We start from the raw sequence: 21,237 nt of genomic DNA on the forward strand, positions 1-21,237 counted from the left end.
CTCTCTCTGTTCTGCACTCCTGTTAAAATCGTACAATTTAGTTTGTTTGTTTCTCTTCAGCCTTTGAACCAAAAAAGGGAGGAAGGGATAGACCAGGAAATTACGGGCCAGTCAGTCTAATCTTGGTGGTGGGGTGATTACTAGAAAGAATTCTGAGGGACAGGATATATCTGCATTTGGAGAGACATGGATTAATCAAGTAAAAGCAAAAAACTGCGGATGCTGGAAATCGAAAACAAAAATAAAAATACCTGGAAAAACTCAGCAAGTCTGACAGCATCTGCGGAGAGAAACACAGTTAACATTTTGAGTCCGTATGACTCTTCAACAGTACTAAGGAAAAATAGAAAAAAGGTGAAATATAAGCTGGTTTAAGGTGGGGGGGGGGGGTGGGACAAGTAGAGCTGGATAGAGTGCCAGTGATAGGTGGAGATAACCAAAAGATGTCATAGACAAAAGGACAAAGAGGTGTTGAAGGAGGTGATATTATCTAAGGAATGTGCTAATAGGTGACATTAAGGGTAGAAAGCAGGACGAGCAAGGTACAGATAGCCCTAGTGGGGGTGGGGTGGGTGGGGAGGGATCGAAATAGGCTAAAAGGTAGAGATAAAACAATGGATGGAAATACATTTAAAAATAATGGAAATAGGTGGGAAAAGAAAAATCTATATAAATTATTGGAAAAAAGGGGGATCGGAAAGGGGGTGGGATGGAGGAGAGAGTTCATGATCTAAAATTGTTGAACTCAATATTCAGTCCGGAAGGCTGTAAAGTGCCTAGTCGGAAGATGAGGTGCTGTTCCTCCAGTTTGCGTTGAGCTTCACTGGAACAACGCAGCAAGCCAAGGACAGACATGTGGGTATGAGAGCAGGGTGGAGTGTTGAAATGGCAAGTGACAGGGAGGTCTGGGTCATGCTTGCGGACAGACCAAAGGTGTTCTGCGAAGTGCTCACCCAGTCTGCGTTTGGTCTCTCCAATGTAGAGGAAACTGCATTGGGAGCAACAAATGCAATAGACTAAATTGAGGGAAGTACAAGTGAAATGCTGCTTCACTTGAAAGGAGTGTTTGGACCCTTAGACGGTGAGGCGAGAGGAAGTAAAGGGGCAGGTGCTGCATTTTCTGCGGTTGCATGGGAAGGTGCCGTGGGAGGGGATTGAGGTGTAGGGGGTGATGGAGGAGTGAACCAGGGTGTCCCGGAGGGAACGATCCCTGCGGAATGCCGCTGGGGGGTTGAAGGGAAGATGTGTTTGGTGGTGGCATCATGCTGGAGTTGGCGGAAATGCGGAGGATGATCCTTTGAATGCAGAGGCTGGTGGGTGATAAGTAAGGACAAGGGGGACCCTATCATGGTTCTGGGAGGGAGAGGAAGGTGTGAGGGCGGATGCACGGGAGATGGGCTGGACACGGTTGAGGGCCCTGTCAACCACCGTGGGTGTAAAACCTTGGTTAAGGAAGAAGGAAGACATGTCAGAGGAACTGTTTTTGAAAGTGGCATCATTAGAACAAATGCGACGGAGGCGAAGGAACTGAGAGAATGGGATGGAGTCCTTACAGGAAGCAGGGTGTGAGGAGCTGTAATCGAGGTAGCTGTGGGAGTCAGTAGGCTTGTAATGAATATTGGTGGACAGTCTATCACCAGAAATTGAGACAGAGAGGTCAAGGAAGGGAAGGGAAGTGTCAGAGATGGACCATGTGAATATGATGGAGGGGTGGAAATTGGAAGCAAAATTAATACATTTTTCCAGGTCCACACGAGAGCATGAAGCAGCACCGAAGCAATCATCGATGTACTGGGGAAAGAGTTGTGGGAGGGGGCCGGAGTAGGACTGGAAGAAGGAATGTTCCACATACCCCATAAAGATACAGGCATAACTGGGGCCCATGTGGGTACCCATAGCCACACCTTTTATTTGGAGGAATTGAGAGGAGTTTAAGGAGAAATTGTTCAGTGAGACAACATGTTCAGCCAGACGGAGGAGAGTAGTTGTGGATGGGGATTGTTCGGGCCTCTGTTCGAGGAAGAAGTGGAGAACCATCAGACCATCCCGGTGGGGGATGGAGGTGTAGAGGGATTGGACATCCATGGTGAAGAGGAGGCGGATGGGGCCAGGGAACTGGGCAATTATTGATATGATGTAGGGTGTCAGAGGAATCACAGATGTAGATGGGAAGGGTCAGGACAAGGGGAAAGAGAATGGAGTCAAGATAGCAAGAAATGAGTTCCGTGGGGCAGGAACAGGCTGACACGATCGGTCTGCTGGGACAGTCCTGTTTTTGGATTTTGGGTAGGAGGCCGCCCGAGGTTGGGTGACTATGAGGTTGGAAGCTGTGGAAGGAAGATGTCCAGAGGAGATGAGGTCAGTAACAGTCCTGGAAACAATGGCTTGATGTTCAGTGTAGGCTCATGGTCCAGGGAGAGGTAGGAGGAAGTGTCTGTGAGTTGACGCTCAGCCTCTGCGAGAGATAGCATGGATTTGTTAAGGGAAGGTCGTGTTGGACAAATTTGATTCAATTTTTTGTGGAGTTAAACAGGAGTGCTGCCGATGATAATGCATTTGATGTGGTCTACATGGACTTTATGAAGGCAGACTGTCAAGAAAGTAAGAGCCCAGGGGATCCAAGGCAGAGTGGCACGTTGGATTCAAAATTAGCTGAGAGGCAGGAAGCAGAGGGTGATGATAGAGGGATGTTTCTGTGACTGGAAGTCTGTTTCCGGTGGGGTTCCGCAGGGTTCAGTGCTGGTGTACATAAATGATTTGGACTTAAATGTAGGGGGTATGATCAAGAAGTTTGCGGATGACATGAAAATTGGTAGGGTGGTAAATAGTGAGGAGGATAGCCATAAACAGCAGGAAGATATCAGTGGGCTGGTCAGGTGGGCAGAGCAGTCGCAAATGGAATTCAACCCAGAAAGGTGTGAGGTAATGCACCTGGGGAGGGCTAACAAGGCAAGGGATTACACTCTGAATGGTAGGACCCTGGAAAGTACTGAAGATCATAGGGACCTTGATGTCCAAATCCACAGGTCCCTGAGGGTAGCAGGGCAGGTAGATAAGGTGGTTAAGAAGGCATATGGGATACTTACCTTTATTAGCCGAGTTATAGAATACAAGAGCAGGGAGGTTATGCTGGAACTGTATAAGATGCTGGTTGGGCCACAACTGGAGTACTGCTTGCAGTTGTGGTCACCACATTATAGGAAGGATGTGATTGCAGTGGAGAGGGTGTAGAGGAGATTTACCAGGATGCTGTCTGGGCTGGAGGGTCTGAGCTATGAGGAAAGATTGGATAGGCTGGGGTTATTTTCCTTGGAGCAGCGAAGGTTGAGAGGGGACCTGATGGAGGTGTATAAGATTATGAGGGGCATGGATAGGGTGGATATGAAGGCACTTTTTCCATTAGTAGAGGGGTCAGTAATCAGGGGGCATAGATTTAAGGTAAGAGGTAGGAGGCTAGGAGGGGAGTTGATGAGACCTTTTTTCATCCAGAGGGTGTTGGGAGTCTGGAACTCACTGCTTGAAAGGGTGGTTGAGTCAGAAACTCACGTAACATTTAAGAAGTATTTAGATATTCACTTGTGTTGCCATAGCCTCCAGGGCTCTGGGCCAAGCACTGTAAAATGGGATTTGTGGAGTCAGATTTTTGTTGATTGGCACGAACATGATGGGCTGAATGGCCTCCTTTTGTGCTGTAAACGTCTGAGTCTATATCAATTTCTCTCTGGTAGATTTTATTTGCCATGTGTCTGCCCATTTATCCAGGCTGTCTCTGTCCTCTTGAAGTCAGTTACTATCTTCTTCATTGTTAATATTTAAGAATTTTGCATTATCTGCAAACTTTGAAATTATGCCCCTGTAAACCCAAGTCCAGCTCATGAATATATAGGAAAAAGAGCAATGGCAACCAATACTGACCCCTGGGAACACCACTGTATATTTTTATCCAGTGTGAGGACAAGTGTACATTACTGCTCTCTGCTCTCCCTCCCTTAGCCAATTTTGCAGCCAAGCTGCCACTGCCCGTTTAATCCAATGGTCTTGAATTTTGCTGACAAGACATAATAATGTGGCATCCTCTTCTTTGGTGAAGACAGGTGCAAAATATTCACTTCGTACCTCATTTATGCCCTCTGCCTCCATAAACTGATCTCTTTGGTTCTGATTCGACCCCATCCTTTGTTTGACTACCCTTTTATTATTTGTACGTTTGTAAAAGATTTCCCTTTTAGGTTAGCCGCTAATCTGTTCTCATTCTCTCTCTATCTGCCCAGCCTAGTCTCTGCACTAAGTTCACTTTAGTTCTCTATTATATTACTAACCTTACCATTGGCAGAAGCCTCCTTTTACTGTTTCATTTTAACCTTTATATCTTTGGTCACCCAGGGAGTTCTGTCTTTTGATGTCTTTCCTTTCTCCCTCATGGGGAGAGACACTCTGTAACTGACCCACCTCATCTTTGAAGGCCTCCCATTGTTTCATAATTCATTCACCTACCAATTCGTGATTCCAATTCACCTGGGTCAGATCCCCTTTGAACTGAAGTCAAACTTGCTTGAGTTGAGTATCACATTTTTTTTTTACAGTTGATTGGCCCTTGTCCTCTTCTATAACTATTCTAAGTCTTGCTGAGAAAAGACATGTTGTCAAAGATTTTCATTTTGCACTTATCAGTACAATTTACAATACCAAATGTAAATCTAACAATTTATACTTCATGACAAGAGAGTGCTGATTGGTTGGCAAGGAATTTAAACAAAGCTTGGCAGTTAACTGTCAATGTCATGGAGCTATTAATATATATATTATTGGAAAATATTTTTCTTTTAAAATATAAGTTTAGTCTGTGGGTGTGTCTTAATTGGATTAAAGCCAGCTGGACTGGGTGTTTTGATGTGTACTAGTTTTGAGATGTAAGAGAGGTAGGGTGCATTTGCATTTTTTTGAATAGAGCATTCAAGAAGGCGAGTGAAATCTGGCACCTAGTTAGCAGAGACCAAGCAATATGTTTATATTACTAATAAAATTGGTATTATGAAAGGGACGTTATTGTTAGAAGAGGCTGGTGATACATTGAGAATTTACATTCAATGAGCTGTGCTAGGTATAACTTCGGCAGTTTTCTGTGTGCAGGGAAGAGGCAATGTAAGATCAAAGTAGCTGTAAGCCTATAACTGTCTCCACAGGAACCAAAGTGAAAGGAACCTCATTTTGAATTTATAAGGTGAAAATGCTTTGCCTGGTGTCTGGTTAAGTCTATGGGTTGCTGTTGCCTTAACAGAGATTAGTTTGGGAATTTGTTAAAAGTTATGATAGTAGTAATTTGTAGCCATGTGTATATATATTTAACTTGTGTAAATTAATAAAATTTTTCATTTAGTTTAATATAAACCGCTCGAGAACTGGTGGTCTGCTTCCTGAATTTAGAGTTGCATCTCAACCATACCACTTAAAAATTTGGTTATGACAGTTGTTTAATGTTTCCTTCTGGGATTTTTAAATAACTCAGCTTTACTGAAAGGCTGTCTCAGAACAGTCAGTCATCAGTTTATTGGTTCATTCTCCATGGCAATGCCTCTACCAATCAGAGTCCACTTGCCAACCAATCAGCATTCTTTTCTCATTAAGTATATTTTGTTGTTCCCTTCACATTTGATATTCTTGCGAATTGTCCTGATGAGTGCAAGAAGAAACATTTTGATAGCATCTGTCATATTTTAGCAATACTCCAGTTCTGTACTACCAAACGACTATTCTAAATCTGATGATAGTCTGATCACTGTTCCCCAAATGCTCCCCGATGGAAACATGATCCACTTGCTCCTTCAACCTCCAGAACTGGATCTGGCACTGCTTCCTTCCTCATTGGGTTGAAAACACACTGGTCAAGAAATTCCCTTATATACATTTCAGGAATCTCCCTCTCTGCATTTTGCCTTTCACACTGTTCCTATCACCGTCTAGATTAGGGCTATTGAAGTTCCCCATTACCATGACTCTGGTTCTTGCAGCATTTGTCATTTGCTGCAAACTTTCTCCTCTCCCTCCTTCCCACTATTTAAGAGATATTAATGTGTTTTATTAATCTTAGATCTGTACTATTATTTGATATTAATGATATTTAAGGGTGATATTAATTGTTATATCAAACAGTGATATTTACATTGCTTTATTGCTCTGCAATATTGATGGCTTGTATTCATATATTTTAATTTATGGTATTAAAGTGTGACTGAGAGTAAATAACAAAAAGATAGGGACAGGGGAGGCATCAGGTATCCTGTGGGTTCCCGGAGTATACCTCCTGCTCCTTCCTGCCCTTTTAGTCTTATTTCACCCCACCCCCACTAGAACTATCTGTACCTTGCTTGTCCTGCTCTCCACTCTTAATTAGCACATTCTTTTTGATAATATCACCACCTTCAACACCTCTTTGTCCTTTTGTTTGTGAATCCATTATAAAATAAATAGAACTAACTTTTTTTGTCCTTTTCCTGAGCTTGCAACCCCGTGGAATCCAATATTCCCAGCAATGTAAGTATCGGCCAGTTAGAATTTTGTCTAGGTCTGAAATGTGTCATCAGACCCCAACTTGGAAATGTTAATGAAGCTCTTGCACACTTCTGTGAAATACCTGTTGAATTGGCATTGGGCCCAACTATCTGAGCATGCTGCACCAATTGAAATGGTGCCTCACACCGTTGTCATCAGGGGTTGAAATTGGAACATCAGAAACAGAGAAGGGGAAACTGAGAATCGAGGAGAACAGCATCGAGAGTGACAACGAGAAAAAGAGCAAACACAGGTGGCCTTTGATTCTCTTCGTTGGTTGTTTAATGAGGTGACAATACCCTCAAAATGGGTGGTCTTACTGACCCATTAGCACTGAAAGTGCAGCTGGGTAAATAGGTCTGCCGGTTTACATTTTAGATTGGGATTCCACAGTACTTCTTGAGCAGTGCCATGGGCAATGGAGGAGAACTGGCCCAATGAAAGATCAGTCTCAGATCCTTTTTGTAGGTCCTGGAGGAGCAGGAGTGAACCTGGGTCGCTGCTAACTTGGACGTTCTCCATGTCCCCACTCTCTGCAATCGCAACCAATCTCCGTCCAGTGTGAAAGAGAGAGTGGGAGAGTGAAAGAGTGAGATAGAAAGGGATGAAAGGTGAGAGAGCGAAAGCAGAAGAGAGGTGTCACAGTGAACCAGGAGAGTAGGCAAGAAGACAAGAACAAAGGCAGCAGATACAGGAGAACAACACCATCTGTAAGTTCCCCTCAAAGCCACATACTATATTGGAACTATATCTGTTCCTTCAAAATCCTGGAACTCCCTTCCTAACAGCACTGCGCTGTAGCTGTACCACATCAACAGCAGTGGTTCAAGAAAGTGGCTGACAACCACTTCTCAAGGGCAATTAGGAGTGGGAAACAAATGCTGGCCTCACCGGTGACGGCCACATCCCATGAAAGGATAAAAAAAACAAGAGGAAGAGAGTAAGAGCAGAGTGAAATGCAGTGAATTAATGAGCAAAAGTTAATACAGAAATCAGAAGTGGAGTGTGAAGAGTAAAAGAGCAGAGTGGAACTCAGCAATGGGCACCTGATATCGAGATAAAAACAAAAACAAAACAACTGCGGATGCTGGAAATCCAAAACAAAAACAGAAACAGAAATACCTGGAAAAACTCAGCAGGGCTGGCAGCATCGGCAGAGAAGAGCACAGTTGACGTTTCGTGTCCTCATGACCCTTCAACAGAACTAAGTAAAAATAGGAAAGGGGTGAAATATAAGCTGGTTTAAAGGGTGGGGTTGTTGGAACAAGCAGCCAGTGATAGGTAGAGATAACCAAAATATGTCACAGACAAAAGAACAAAGAGGTGTTGAAGGTGGTGATATTATCTAAAGGAATGTGCTAATTAAAAGTGGAGAGCAGGACAAGCAAGGTACAGATAGCTCTAGTGGGGGTGGGGTGAAATAAAACTAAAAGGGCATAAAAGGTATAGATAAACGATGGGTGGAAATACATTTTAAAATAATGGAAATAGGTGGGAAAAGAAAAATCTATATAAATTATTGGAAAAAAACAAAAAGGAGGGGGAAGAAACAGAAAGGGGATGGGATGGAGGAGAGAGTTCAAGATCTAAAATTGTTGAACTCAATATTCAGTCCGGAAGGCTGTAAAGTGCCTAGTCAGAAGATGAGGTGCTGTTTCTCCAGTTTGCGTTGAGCTTCATGGAACAATGCAGCAGGCCAAGGACGGACATGTGGGCATGAGAGCAGGGTGGAGTGTTGAAATGGCAAGCGACAGGGAGGTCTGGGTAATGCTTGCGGTCAGACTGAAGGTGTTCTGCAAAGCGGTCACCCAGTCTGCGTTTGGTCTCTCCAATGTAGAGGAAACCGCATTGGGAGCAACGAATGCAGTAGACTAAGTTGAGGGAAGTGCAAGTGAAATGCTGCTTCACTTGAAAGGAGTGTTTGGGCCCTTGGACGGTGAGGAGAGAGGAAGTGAAGGGGCAGGTGTTGCATCTTCTGCGTTTGCATGGGGAGGTGCCATGGGAGGGGGTTGAGGGGTAGGGGGTGATGAAGGAGCGGACCAGGGTGTCACGGAGGGAATGATCCCTACGGAATGCCACCAGGGGCCATGAAGGGAAGGTGTGTTTGGTGATGGCATCATGCTGAAGTTGGCGGAAATGGCAGAGGATGATCCTTTGAATGCGGAGCCTGGTGGGGTGATAAGTGAGGACAAGGGGACCCTATCATGTTTCTGGGAGGGAGGAGAAGGTGTGAGGGCGGATGCGCGGGAGATGGGCCGGACACGGTTGAGGGCCCTGTCAATTACCGTGGGTGGAAAACCTCGGTTAAGGAAGAAGGAGGACATGTCAGAGGAACTGTTTTTGAAGGTAGCATCATCAGAACAGATGCGATGGAGGCGAAGGAACTGAGAGAAAGGGATGGAGTCCTTACCTGATATCGAGTGTCGTCTGACTGGTGGAGATAGGTCTAAGCCCACAACACAAGGTCGGAAGCTACAAGGGAGAGATCAGGCTGAGCATTCCAAACATCCTGGCCTGAGATATCTTTCAAACTATATAACTTTCAAGTTATATTTTTAGCACTGGAGAGTGTTCCAGAGTTAGCAGCATGTGAAGGAAGGGTGAGTGAACTCAGGTGTTGTGGGGAATAGGTTTTTGTGGCAATGAAAGGAAGAGATTGTGTTTGTCTTGATGGTTTGTTCCAAATATATAGGTCAGGGAGGATCAGGGGCCCTAATCTCATGTTGTGTAATGTGAAAATTAGGTTAGATATGAAGCGATGGTTCTTTTCCCAGAGAATGATGGATCTTAGGAACAGGCTGACATATCGTGTGATGGACACTGATTTGCTGAGTTCCTTCAGGCAAGAGTTGGATCTGATCTGAGGGAGGCAGTGTATACAGATGGATTGCCCTGCAGGGTGCAGTGAAGAAGAGGGATGGATTCTGATGGCTGCAGTGTGTATAGAGGTTCTGGGTCCGAGGGTTGCGGTGTATATAGAGGGACTGGTCTCAGAGTTGCGGTGTATGTAGAGTGGGTCTGGTCTGAGGGATGCAGTGTATATAGAGGTGCTCGGTCTGAGGAGTATGGTACATATAGGGGGTCTGGTCTGAGGGATGCAGTGTATATAGAGGTGCTCGGTCTGAGGAGTATGGTACATATAGAGGGTCTGGTCTGAGGGATGCAGTGTATATAGAGGTGCTCGGTCTGAGGAGTATGGTACATATAGAGGGTCTGGTCTGAGGAGTGTATCATATATAGAGGTACTGGGTCTGAGGAGTATGGCTGCAGGACTTCATTCTGGGGGCAGTGAACAGCCAGAAGTGTGGTCCACATCGGTACCGATGACTTAGGTAGGAACGGGATGAAGTCCTGAAAGCAGATTTCAGGGAGCTAGAAAAGAGATTGAAAAGCAGGACCTCTAAAGCAGTAATCTCAGGATTACTTCCAGTCCCATGTGCTAGTGAGCATAGAAATAGGAAAATTGAACCATTGAACACGTGGCTGAAAAACTGGAGTAGGAGGGAGTGCATCAGATTTCTGAGGCATTGGGGCTGATTCTGGGACAGGTGGGACCTGTATAAGATGAACGGGCTGCATCTCAGCAGGAGTGGCACCAATGTCTCGTGGGGAGATTTGCTAGTGCTGTTGGGAAAGGTCTAAACTACCTAGGCAAGGGCTGGGAACCTGAGAGGGAGCTCTAATCCGAGGGAAGCAAAACTGGTAAAAGGAAGTAGAAAGCAAAAATAGAAGACAGACGAAGCATTGGCAAGCATCAAATAGGATCAAAATAGAGAATAATGTAAAAAAAAAAGCAGAATAAAGGCACTCTGTCTGAATGCACATAGCATTCACAAAAAGGTTGATGATTTGAATGCACAAATTGAGGTGAATGATTATGATTTAATTGCCATTACAGTGACCTGGCTACAGGGTGACCAAGACTGGGAATTGAATATCCAAGAATACTCGGCATTTAGGAGGGATAGGCAAAAAGGAAGAGGAGGTGTGGTAGCACTCTTAATAAGAGATGAGATCTGTACTTTATTAGTAAGACACGTTCTTAGATTGAAGGATCAAGATGTAGAATCGGTTTGGGTGGATCTAAGAAACAGCAAGGGGCGGCAAACATTCGTGGGATAAAAGCAAAATACTGCGGATGCTGGAAATCTGAAATAAAAACTCTGAACTCTGAAGAAGAGCCAGATGGATTTGAAACATTAATGCTGTTTCTCTCTCCACAGATGCTGCCAGACCTGCTGAGTTTTTTTCAAACATTAGTGGGAGTTGTTTATCGGCCACCAAACTGTAGTGCTAATGTTGGGCATGGTATAAATCACCAAATTAGAGATACATGTAACGTGGGTGATCCAGTAATAATGGGTGACTTCAATTTACATATCGACCAAGCTAACCAAATCAGCACTCATGCTGTGGAGAAGGAATGTGTACGAGATGGGTTTCTGGAGCAGTCTGTTGAGGAGCCAACTAAGGATTGCACTCCTTTGTATTTAGGCGAGATACCAGAGGATTGGAGGTCAGCAAATGTTGTCCCATTATTTAAAAAGGGTGCAAGGGATAGACCAAATAATTATAGGCCAGTCAGTCTGATTTCTGTAGTTGGCAAATTATTAGAATCAATTCTGAGAGACAGCATAAACTGTCACTTAGAAAGAAACGGATTAATCAGTGACAGTCGGCATGGTTTTGTTAGGGGAAGGTCATGTCCTACTAATTTAATGGAATTTTTTGAGGAAGTAACAAGGAGGATTGATGAGGGTAGTGCAGTGGATGTTGTCTGCATGGATTTTAGTCAGCCAATTGACAAGGTCCCACATGGTAAACTGGTGAGAAAAGTAAAAGCCCATGGGATACAGGGGAAAGTGGCGAATTGGATTCAAAATTGGTTCAGTGACGGGAAACAAAAGGTAATGGTCGATGGATGTTTTTGCAAATGGAAATGGTTTCTAGTGGTGTTCCAAAGGGCTTAGCGTTGGGACCTTTGCTGTTTGTTGCATATATTGATGATTTGGACTTAAATGTAGGAGGCATGATTGGGAAATTTGCAGATGACACAAAACTTGGCCATGTAGTTGATAGTGAAAAGGATAGCTGTTGTCTCCAGAATGATATCAATTGTTTGGCTGAGTGGGCGGGAAAGTCGCAAATGGAATTCAGTCCAGAGAAGTGTGAGGTAACGCAATTGGGGAGGGCAAACATATGAGGAGTAGAAGAGTAGGAGTATTGGGAGGAGTAGAGGAAGTGAGAGATCTTGGCGTGTATGTCCACAGGTCCCTGAAGGTGGCAGAACAGGTGGATAAGGTTGTGAAGAAAGCATATGGAATGCTTTCCTTTATTGGATGAGGTATAGAATACAAAAGCAGGGATGTAATGATGGAACTGTATAAAACACTGATTAGGCCACTGCTGGAATATTGTGTACAGTTCTGGCTGTAACATTACAGGAAGACATAATTGCTCTGGAGAGAGCACAGAGAAGATTTCCAAGAATATTGCCAGTGCTTGAAAATTGCAGCTATAAAGAAAGATTGGGTAGGCTGGGGTTGTTTTCCTTGGGACTGAGGAGGCTGAGGGGTGACCTGATTGAGGTGTACAGGATTTTGAGGGGCCTAGGTAGAGTAGACAGGGATGCCCTGCCTCTTCTAGCAGAGAGGTCAATGACCAGGGGGCACAGATTTAAGGTGATTGGTCGAAGGATTAGAGGGGACATGAGGAAAATCTTCACCCACAGGGTAATGGATGTTTCGAATTCCCTGCCTGGTTTGGTGGTGGAGGCAGAAACCCTCAATTCATTTTAAAGGTACCTGGATCTGCACCTAAAGTTCTGTAGCCTGCAAGGACCAGGTGCTGGAAGGTGGGATTAAAATGGGCAGCTAGTTTTTTTTCAGCTGGCGCAGACACAATGGGCTGAATGGCCTCTTTCTGTACTGTAATTTTTCTATGGTTCTATTGTTGTGCAATGAGAAAGGCCTGATTAATAACCTTGCTGTAAAGGAGCCTTTGGGAAATAGTGACCATAATATTTTAGAATTTTGCATTAGGTTTGAATGCGATACAGTTCATTCTGAAACTAGGGTCTTAAATTTGAAGAAAGGAAATAATGAAGGTGTGAGGAGCACATTGTCTATGGTGGATTTGGAAAATTCACTAAAAGGTTTGACAATAGACAGGCAAAGACTGGTATTTAAAGAAATATACACAGTGTACACCAGATATACATTCCTCTAAGGCACAAACACCCAAAGGGAACGGTAAATCAACTGTGGTTCATGAAAGAAGTTAAAGATTTCATTAGATCAAAGGAAGATGCCAGAAAAAGTGGTAAACCTGAGGATTGGGAGCAATTTAGAATCCAGCAAAGGAAGACCAAGAAACTGATTAAGAAAGGGAAAAGAGGATATGAATACAAACTAGTGGGTAACATAAAAGCTTTTTTAGGTACGTGAAAAGGAAAGGATTAGCGAGGACAAATGTGGGACCATTACAGGTGGGGACAGGAGAATTTAAAGTGGAGAAACTAAACAGTTACTTTACGTCTGTCTTCATGTAAGAAGATACAGGAGAACTCCCAGTATTTCTAGAGCGACTGGTCTGAGGGGTGTGGTGTATATAACGGGACTGGTCTGTGGGGTGTGGTGTATATAATGGGACTGGTCTGTGGGGTGTGGTGTATATAGCGGGCCTGGTCTGAGGGGTGCAGTGTATATAACGGGACTGGTCTGTGGGGTGTGGTGTATATAATGGGACTGGTCTGAGGGATACGGTGTATATAGCAGGATTGTGTTGCCATAATCTCATTCTCTTCAATTTATTGTCAATTTATTTTTTCTGGTCGTGAGCCATTGTGTATCTCTGTCTGCTGTTTCCTCTCATATGTGTCTTTATGTGTCATAGAGTAATACATCACAGAAACAGGCCCTTCGGCCCATCACGTCCGTGCAGGCCATCAAGCCCCCTATCTATTCTAATCCCATTTTCCAGCACTTGGCCTGTAGCCCTGTATGCTGTGGCATTTCAAGTGCTCGTCTAAATACTTCTTAAATGTTGTGAGGGTTCCTGCCTCTACCATCCCCTCAGGCAGTGAGTTCCAGATTCCACCCACCATTTGGGTGAAAAAATGTTTCCTCAAATCCCCTCTAAACCTCCTGCCCCCTTTTTTTAAATCTATGGCCCCTGGTTATTGAAGGGAAAAGTTTCTTTCTATCTACCCTATCTATGCCCCTCATAATTTTGTATACCTCAATCAGGTCCCCCCTCAGCCTTCTCTGCTCCAAGGAAAACAACCATATCCTATTAAAACAACCATAGTCCTGTGGAAGGGTCATGAGGACTGGAAACGTCAACTCTTTTCTTCTCCGCCGATGCTGCCAGACCTGCTGAGTTTTTCCAGATAATTCTGTTTTTGTTTTGGATTTCCAGCATCCACAGTTTTTTGTTTTTATATATTTTTAACCATAGCCTATCCAGTCTCTCTTCATAGCTGAAATGCTCCAGCCCAGCTAACAAGTACTCCAGATGTGGCCAACCTAACGCTTTATACAGTTCCATCATGACCTCCCTGCTCTTGTATTCTATGCCTCGACTAATAAAGACATGTTGCTTAACTACCTTACCTACCTGTGCTGCTGCTGCCTTCAAGGATCTATGGACATGCATACCAAGGTCCCTCTGATCCTCTGTGTCTTTTGTGTATCTGTGACCAACTGTCTGGTGTATATTAGCCTGTCCTGTATTTGTATGGTTGTTTCAGTGTGTTAATTCCTGTCCTTCGTCGTGTGTGTATATAATGGGACTGGTCTGAGGGGTGCGGTGTATATAATGGGGCTGTTTGGTCACTCCCGTATCTGTCTTAGTGTTTGCCTCCAATTGCTTTTTTTTTGTCAGCAGTAGAGTCAGACCCGCAGCCTCTCTGGGAGTGCACAATTTGCTGGCTGAGTTTTCACGTAGCTCTCGTTTAAAGAGCAGAATCGAGCGGGAGTTGGAGTGGAACCCACAGGACATATTCCACCACCACCCCCCCCCCCCTTCTCCTCGTCCTCCTCCACTCCCTCCTCCCATCATATATCCGATTTGAGGATGGGGTTTTGAAACGCGAGGGGCTGCAGCGTTGCCAAACTCCGAGCACCAGGGATGTGGGGATGGGAGAGAGCGTTGCTGAAGAGTTGGGAAACAAGTTGGGAGAGGGTGGAGGGGAGGAAAGGCATTTGGGGGTGAAAGGTGGGGTGGGGGGATGGAGGGAGAGAGGGGGGGTGCAGGGAAGGAGGGAAAAGGGAAGGGTCATTCCTGGGATCAAGTCAATTTCAGGGTGATAGCCCCGCCCCCGGGGGGGCTGCTGATTGGAGAAAGCTTTGGAAGTTTGGTGTCCATCAATGTGTCAATCAGAGCGCGGTGAGGAGCGGAGCTCCAGGAGGGAGAGAGAGAGGGAGAGAGAGAGACAGAGGGAGAGAGGGAGAGAGAGAGAGGGAGAGAGAGAGAGAGAGAGAGACAGGGAGATCGCTAGTCCCACAATCATGCCACAGCTTAACGGAGGCGATGATCTGGGGGCGAGCGATGAGATGATCTCGTTTAAGGACGAGGGGGAACAGGAGGAGAAGAGTCCGGGCAGCGTGTCGGCCGAGAGGGATCTGGCCGATGTCAAGTCGTCGCTGGTCAACGAGACGGAGGAGACGGACACTCGCAGCAGCTCGCCAGAGTCCGAGGTGAGGCCATTCAGACTGGGGCAGCCTCTCGTTCCCCTCTGCTCTTCACTTCCCCTAACCCCCCATTCCCCCCTGCTTTCTGTCCACACCCTCCCTCCTACTTTAACAGCTCTTGTCTCCTTCAGGCTGATCGCCGTCCTCAGCCCAGGAACACAGAGCGTTATGCGGACAAACCCCAGGATTATCAGCACGAAGGTGAGAGCTCGAGTCTTTCTCGCTGCGATATAAACGCCCCCTTTCTGCATTCACATCTTTGCAACATTCCTCGGAATTAAGAAAGTTTGATCAACTTTTTTTTTTCCTCCTCTCTCCTCCTCCTCCTCCTCCTCCTCGCTCTCTCTCTCTCTCTCTCTCTCTCTCGGCCATGTTCCCAAATTCCCAGTCAAAAGGCAAGATGGAGGTTTGTTCAAGGGAGCAGCTTACCCCTTCATCATGATCCCGGACCTGTCGGCTCCCTACCTCCCCAGCGGATCCCTGTCTCCAGGGGCTCGAACGGTAAGTCTCCGCAAACTTTTTCTCCCAACTTGCCTCCGGTCGGTTTGTTTTGTTTGTTGGGGGCTGGGTGGGGATTTGGAGCCTGTGGAGGGGTGGAGGGGGGGGGGGGGGTGGAGAGACAGGAGCTTTCCCTGTTCCCATTCCTTTTCCCTGTTCCCATTCCTTTTCCCGTTTCCTTTTCCCAACGTCATCTTCTCCCCCCCCCCCCCAACCCCCAACCTCTCCCCACCCCCTCCCCTCCCCAAGACTGGCCTCTCAGCCTTTTGTTCTGGCCTGAGACTCAGCCGGGATGGGCAGACAAATCTGTGTGTGTGTGTGTGTGTCTTACTCTGTATGTTTGTCCCTGTTACTCGCTCTCTCCTCTGAACATTTTGTAAAGTTTGGGATAACTTTCTGCAGCTTGAAAGGGCCCCAGGGCGGGTAATTTACATAAAGTGTTGGCCTCAGAATCTGCTCCCCCCCCCCCACCGAGCATGGGCTGAATACTAAACACTGGGGCACAGGGAGTGAAACCCACACTGAGGATTGGGGGAGAGGCACTGGCTTGCCAGAGTGATGGCAGTGGCTCTCCAGTTCAAGGGTTCCCTGGATTTAACTGGTTCTACTCATTGCTCCCTCTCTCTCTCTCTCTCCTTCTGCCACTCTGCTGGTGTCTATCACTCCCTCTCCGTCTCTGTGTGCCAGTATCTTTGTAACCCTGTTAACTCATGATCTGGTTGTAATGTCTCCTCATCTCTCAATCTGTGCTCAGCAACAGCATTCACTCTGTAATTTTGGCTCCCTCTATTGTGATCGTTAGGCTGAGTGAACAGGACCGTGGCTTGTCGATTTTCAGGATGCGTTCATCCTGTGTAACTCTGAGGCATATGTTGGATCAGACCTGAGCTGGAAAATGCTGGTGTGGATGTGCTGCTATTTGGAATGCTCGACATTAGGCTGGACAATATGACAGGGTGGCAAATTCACTTGTGGCTGTCAATGAAGCGCTGAGCAACCAACGGTCCAGTTAGTTTGTTGTTAAGCTTCCACGCAGCCCTTTCCATGCCCCAGGGTGCCTCATAGGAGCATGGAAAAAATTGACACCAAATAATAGGAGATATTTGGACGGATGACTGAAACTTGATCCAAAAGGTTTTAGCAAGCATCTCAAGGAGGAGAGAGAGTTTAGGGAGGGCATTCCAGAGCTTGGGCCCATGCAGCTGAAGTCACAGCCACCAATGGTGGAGCGATTAAAATTGAATGTGTGACAAGAGGCGAGAATTGGAGGAGAGCAGAAACCTGAGGCTTGCAGGCCTGGAGGAGGTTTCTGAGACAGGGAAATGTCATGATGTGTTTCTGTGTTTGGTTACACTCAGTCTTCTTGCTGCCACTCTAGTGGTGTCCATCACAAAATGTGACAGCACATGACATATATCATGGAGGGATCTGAAAGCAAGGATAAGAATTTTGAAATAGTGATGTTTCCAGATGAGGAATAAATGTAGGTCAGTGGGCACAGAGGGTGATGGGTGAACAGCACTTGTGAGTTAGGATATGGACGTAGAAGTTGGATTGAGTCAATTTCATGTCAGGTGGAAGATGAGAGATGAGGATTGGGGGAGAGGCACTGGCTTGCCAGAGTGATGGCAGTGGTCAGGAGAGCATTTGGTAACAAAGATGTGAATAAGGGTTTCAGCAACAGTGGTATGGTGGTATTGTGCTCATCTTCTTGAATGAGTCATCCAGAGGTCTGGACTAATAATCTGGAGACAGCACAGCAGCTGCGGAATTTAAATTGAATTAATTTGAAAAATTTAAAAATCTGGAATTAAAAAGTGAGTATTGATAATGATGACCATGAAACTACCTGACCTTTGTATATACCCATCTGGTTAATTAATGCCTTTTAGGGAGCAAAAGCTGCTGTCCTTATGCTGTCTGACCTATATGTGACTCCTCACAGTAATATGATTGATTCTTGACTGCCCTCTAAAATGTTCCAAGAAGCCACTCAGTTTTATTCAAGAAGGCAGCTCACTACCACCTTTTTTAGGTGGATTTAGGCATCCTCACTGAAGGCTGACCTTGTCAGTGATGCACACATGCCGTGAATTAGTAAAAGCAAGTGAGCTGAGTTAGACGATGTTACAGAAGTGGCCAGTCTTGGTGATGGATTGGATATACTCAGCTCAGATAAATAAAAGCAAAATACTGCGGATGCGGATGATCTGAAATAAAAGGGAGGTTGGAGATGGGTCAGTAATTTTCAAGGACAGAGGGGTGAAAGGTGAGTTGCTTTAGAGGGGTGATGCTAGCAGATTTAAAGTAGAGATGGGATAGAACCGAAGGTGAGGTAACCGTGAAGAATATCAGCTCATGTGGGGGTTGGGAAGGGAAGTTAGATGGTGAATAGATTGGTGGAAATATAGTTTTATGGATTTAGCAATAGTAGTGCCATTGAATGTTCAGAGAGGTGGTCAGACTCTTGCTTGTTAGAAATAGTTGTTGCCTGAATGTTACTTATCAACTTGAGCCAGAAAGTTGCTGCAAATGGACAGGGACTTCTTCAGTATCTGAGAAGTTGCACATGGTACTGAACACTGTGCAGTCACCAGCTAACATTCCCATTTTTGATCTTATGTCAAAAGAAGGTCATTGATGAAGCAACTTAAGATGGTTGAGCCTAAGACACTAAACTGAGGAACTCAAAGCGATATCCTGGGTCTGAGATGATTAGCCTCCAACAACCATAACCATCTTCCTTGTGTTAGGCATGATTCCAGTTAGGAGGGAGTTTTCCCTTTGATTCCCCTTGACATTTACAATTTTCACATTGTCAGGCAGATGTCAGTGTCATTGCTGCGCTGGAACAGCTTGACTAGGGCTGTGGCTAGTTCTGGAGCAAACGTTTTCAGGACTACAGCAGGGATGATGTCAGGGCCCAGAGCCTTTGCTGTTTCCAGTGTGCGCAGCTGGAAATTCATATTACGTGGAGTGAATCGTATTGGCTGAAGACTCGCTCCTGGGATGGTGGAAGGAGGCCCAGTTGGCACTTCGAGCTGAAGGTGGCTGGTTATGCTTAGAGTGGATAAGTTGCCTCGTCTGGATGCTGGTTGCTGAAGGAGGTGAGATGGACATAGCTAAAGGACTTGACATAATCTTCCAACGTTCCTGAGATTAGAGGGATTTGCCATAGGATTGGAGATTGGCAAATTATTCAAGAGATGGCGTAAGGAAATTGCCATTAACGACAGACCGGTCAGTTTAACATTGGCGTTGGGTAATGCTTCAGAAACAATAATTGTGAAACATTAACAGGCACTCGAGAGGTTTGAGTCAATTGGGAGAGTCAACATGGATTTGTAATAGACTGTGAATGTTTTGTTGAAGTAATAGAGAAGGCTGGTGAAGGCACTGCAATGGATGTTGTCTGTATGGATTTTAGGAAAGTGGTTGACCAAGTGCCACACAAAATAATTCTTAACACAATTGTGAATGGTTCCGGAGATGAGACTTCATTGGTTCAGAGAATAGATTGGTGAAGCTGGGGCTGTTCTCGTTGGTGATGAGAAGGTCGAGTGAAGATTTAATAGAGGTGTTCAAAATCATGGGGGGACTAGACTGAGTAGATACGAGAAAAACTGTTGCCATTGATCGAAGAGTTGCGAGCCAGATGACACTGATGTAAGAGGAGTGCCAAAAGAAGCAGTGGTGATATGATAACTATTTTACGCAGTGAGTAGTTACAATCAGGAACACAATGCCTGAGACTGTGGTTGAGGCAAAATCGATCATGGCTTTCAAAAGGGAGTTGGTTGATCTGAAGAGAAAAGGGGAAAAGGTAGGAGAATGGGATGAGTTGTTTTGCTTTTACAGGGAGCCTCATTTTGTGCTGTAACTATTCCATGATTCTCTTCAATAGATATGATGGACAAAGTAAAGCTGCTGCTCAGAGCTGATGGTAAATAATCTGGGGGACACACATTGAAGGTTTAGAGCAAGAGATTAAAGGGGGATGTGAGGAAAAGCTTTTTCACAGTGATTGGAAATGACATGGAACTTAGAGGGGGTTGGAAGTGTAGACGATTGATGATTTCCAAAAGAAATTGGATGGGCACTTGAGAGAAGTAAACTTGCAGGGCTACAGGGATAGAGCAAGGAAATGGGACTGCCTGAATTACTCACCACAGAATTGGCATTGACTCAAAGGTCCAAATAGCCTCCATCTGTGATGTTATGGTTCTAATTTTTTTTTTCATTCATTCATGGGATATGGGCTTCGCTGGATGAGTGCAGCTCCCGCAACACTCAAGCTCGACACCATCCAGGACAAAGCAGCCCGCTTGATTGGCACCGCATCCACCAGCATTCACTCCCTTCACTACTGACGCACAATAGCAGCTGTGTGTACCATCTACAAGATGCACTGTAGGAGTTCACCAAGACCCTTTTGACTGCACCTTCCAAGCCCACAAGCACTACCATCTAGAAGGACAAGGGCAGCAGATAGATGGGAACACCACCACCTGGAAGTTCCCCTCAAGTCACTCACCACCCTGACTTGGAACTATATTGCCATTCCTTCACTGTCGCTGGATCAAAATCCTGGAACTCCCTTCCTAACAGCACTGTGGGTGTACCTACACATGGACTGCAGCGGCCCAGCTAGTGAAGCCCACATCCCGTGAATGAATTTAAAAAACTCTTGGTGATGGACATTGAAGTCCCCCATCCAGAGTACATTCTGTGCTCTTGGCACCCTTAGTGCTTCCTTGAAGTGGTGCTCAACATGGAGGAGCGCTGATTCATCAGCTGAGGGAGGACTGTACATGGCAATCAGCAGGAGGTTTCCTTGTCCATGTTTAACATGATGCCATGAGACTTAATGCAGTCCAGAGTCGATGTTGAGTCCTGACTGTATACCATTGTGCTGCCACGGCTGCTGGATCTGTCCTGCTGGTGGGACAGGACATAGCCAGTGATGGTGGAGTCTGGGACATTATCTCAAAAGGTATGATTCTGTGAGACTGACTGTCAGTCTATTGCTTGACTGGTCTGTGAGGCAGCTGTCCCAATTTTGGCACTAGTCCTCGGATGTCAGTAAGGATGACTTTGCAGGGTCGACAGGGTTGAGTTTGCCGTTGTTGTTTCCGGTGCCTAGATCGATACCAGGTGGTTCATCCGGTTTCATTCCTTTTTTTTGGAGGGGCTTTGTAGTGGTTCGATACAACAGAGGGCATTTAAGAGTCAACCACATTGCTGTGGGTCTGGAGTCACATGTGGTCCAGACCAGGCAAGGATGGCAGATTTCTTCCCAGATGAGTTTTTACAACAATCGTCATCATTAGATTTTTATTGAACTCAAATTCCACCATCTGCCCTGGCGGTATTCGAACCCCAGTGCCCCCTTGAGTCTCTTGGACTACTATTCCAGTGACAATACCACCACACTATCGCCACTTCAACCTTGCCTTTTGCCTTGATATGTTGGGCTCTGCCATTATTGAGAATGGGG

At 45.5% G+C, this 21,237-nt stretch overlaps 1 protein-coding gene across 3 annotated transcripts in view; it reads left to right on the top strand.

Annotated features, from left to right (window-relative positions):
* LOC121289590 (transcription factor 7-like 2) overlaps positions 1–21,237 on the top strand; it is a 123,755-nt gene that overhangs the window by 58,165 nt on the left and 44,353 nt on the right. For 2 of the 3 annotated variants that reach the window (XM_041209168.1, XM_041209169.1), the window contains exons 1-3: positions 14,823–15,248; positions 15,374–15,443; positions 15,631–15,743. The exons of the other annotated variant lie outside the window; for it this stretch is intronic. In XM_041209168.1, the coding sequence (XP_041065102.1) occupies positions 14,919–15,248; positions 15,374–15,443; positions 15,631–15,743 (513 nt within the window). In that variant the 5' untranslated portion in view covers positions 14,823–14,918. Of the gene's footprint in view, positions 1–14,822; positions 15,249–15,373; positions 15,444–15,630; positions 15,744–21,237 lie in introns of those variants that run through there. 3 annotated transcript variants of the gene reach the window in all.

The sequence above is a fragment of the Carcharodon carcharias genome, chromosome 17 (assembly GCF_017639515.1).
Source record: "Carcharodon carcharias isolate sCarCar2 chromosome 17, sCarCar2.pri, whole genome shotgun sequence".
Lineage (NCBI taxonomy): Eukaryota > Metazoa > Chordata > Chondrichthyes > Lamniformes > Lamnidae > Carcharodon > Carcharodon carcharias.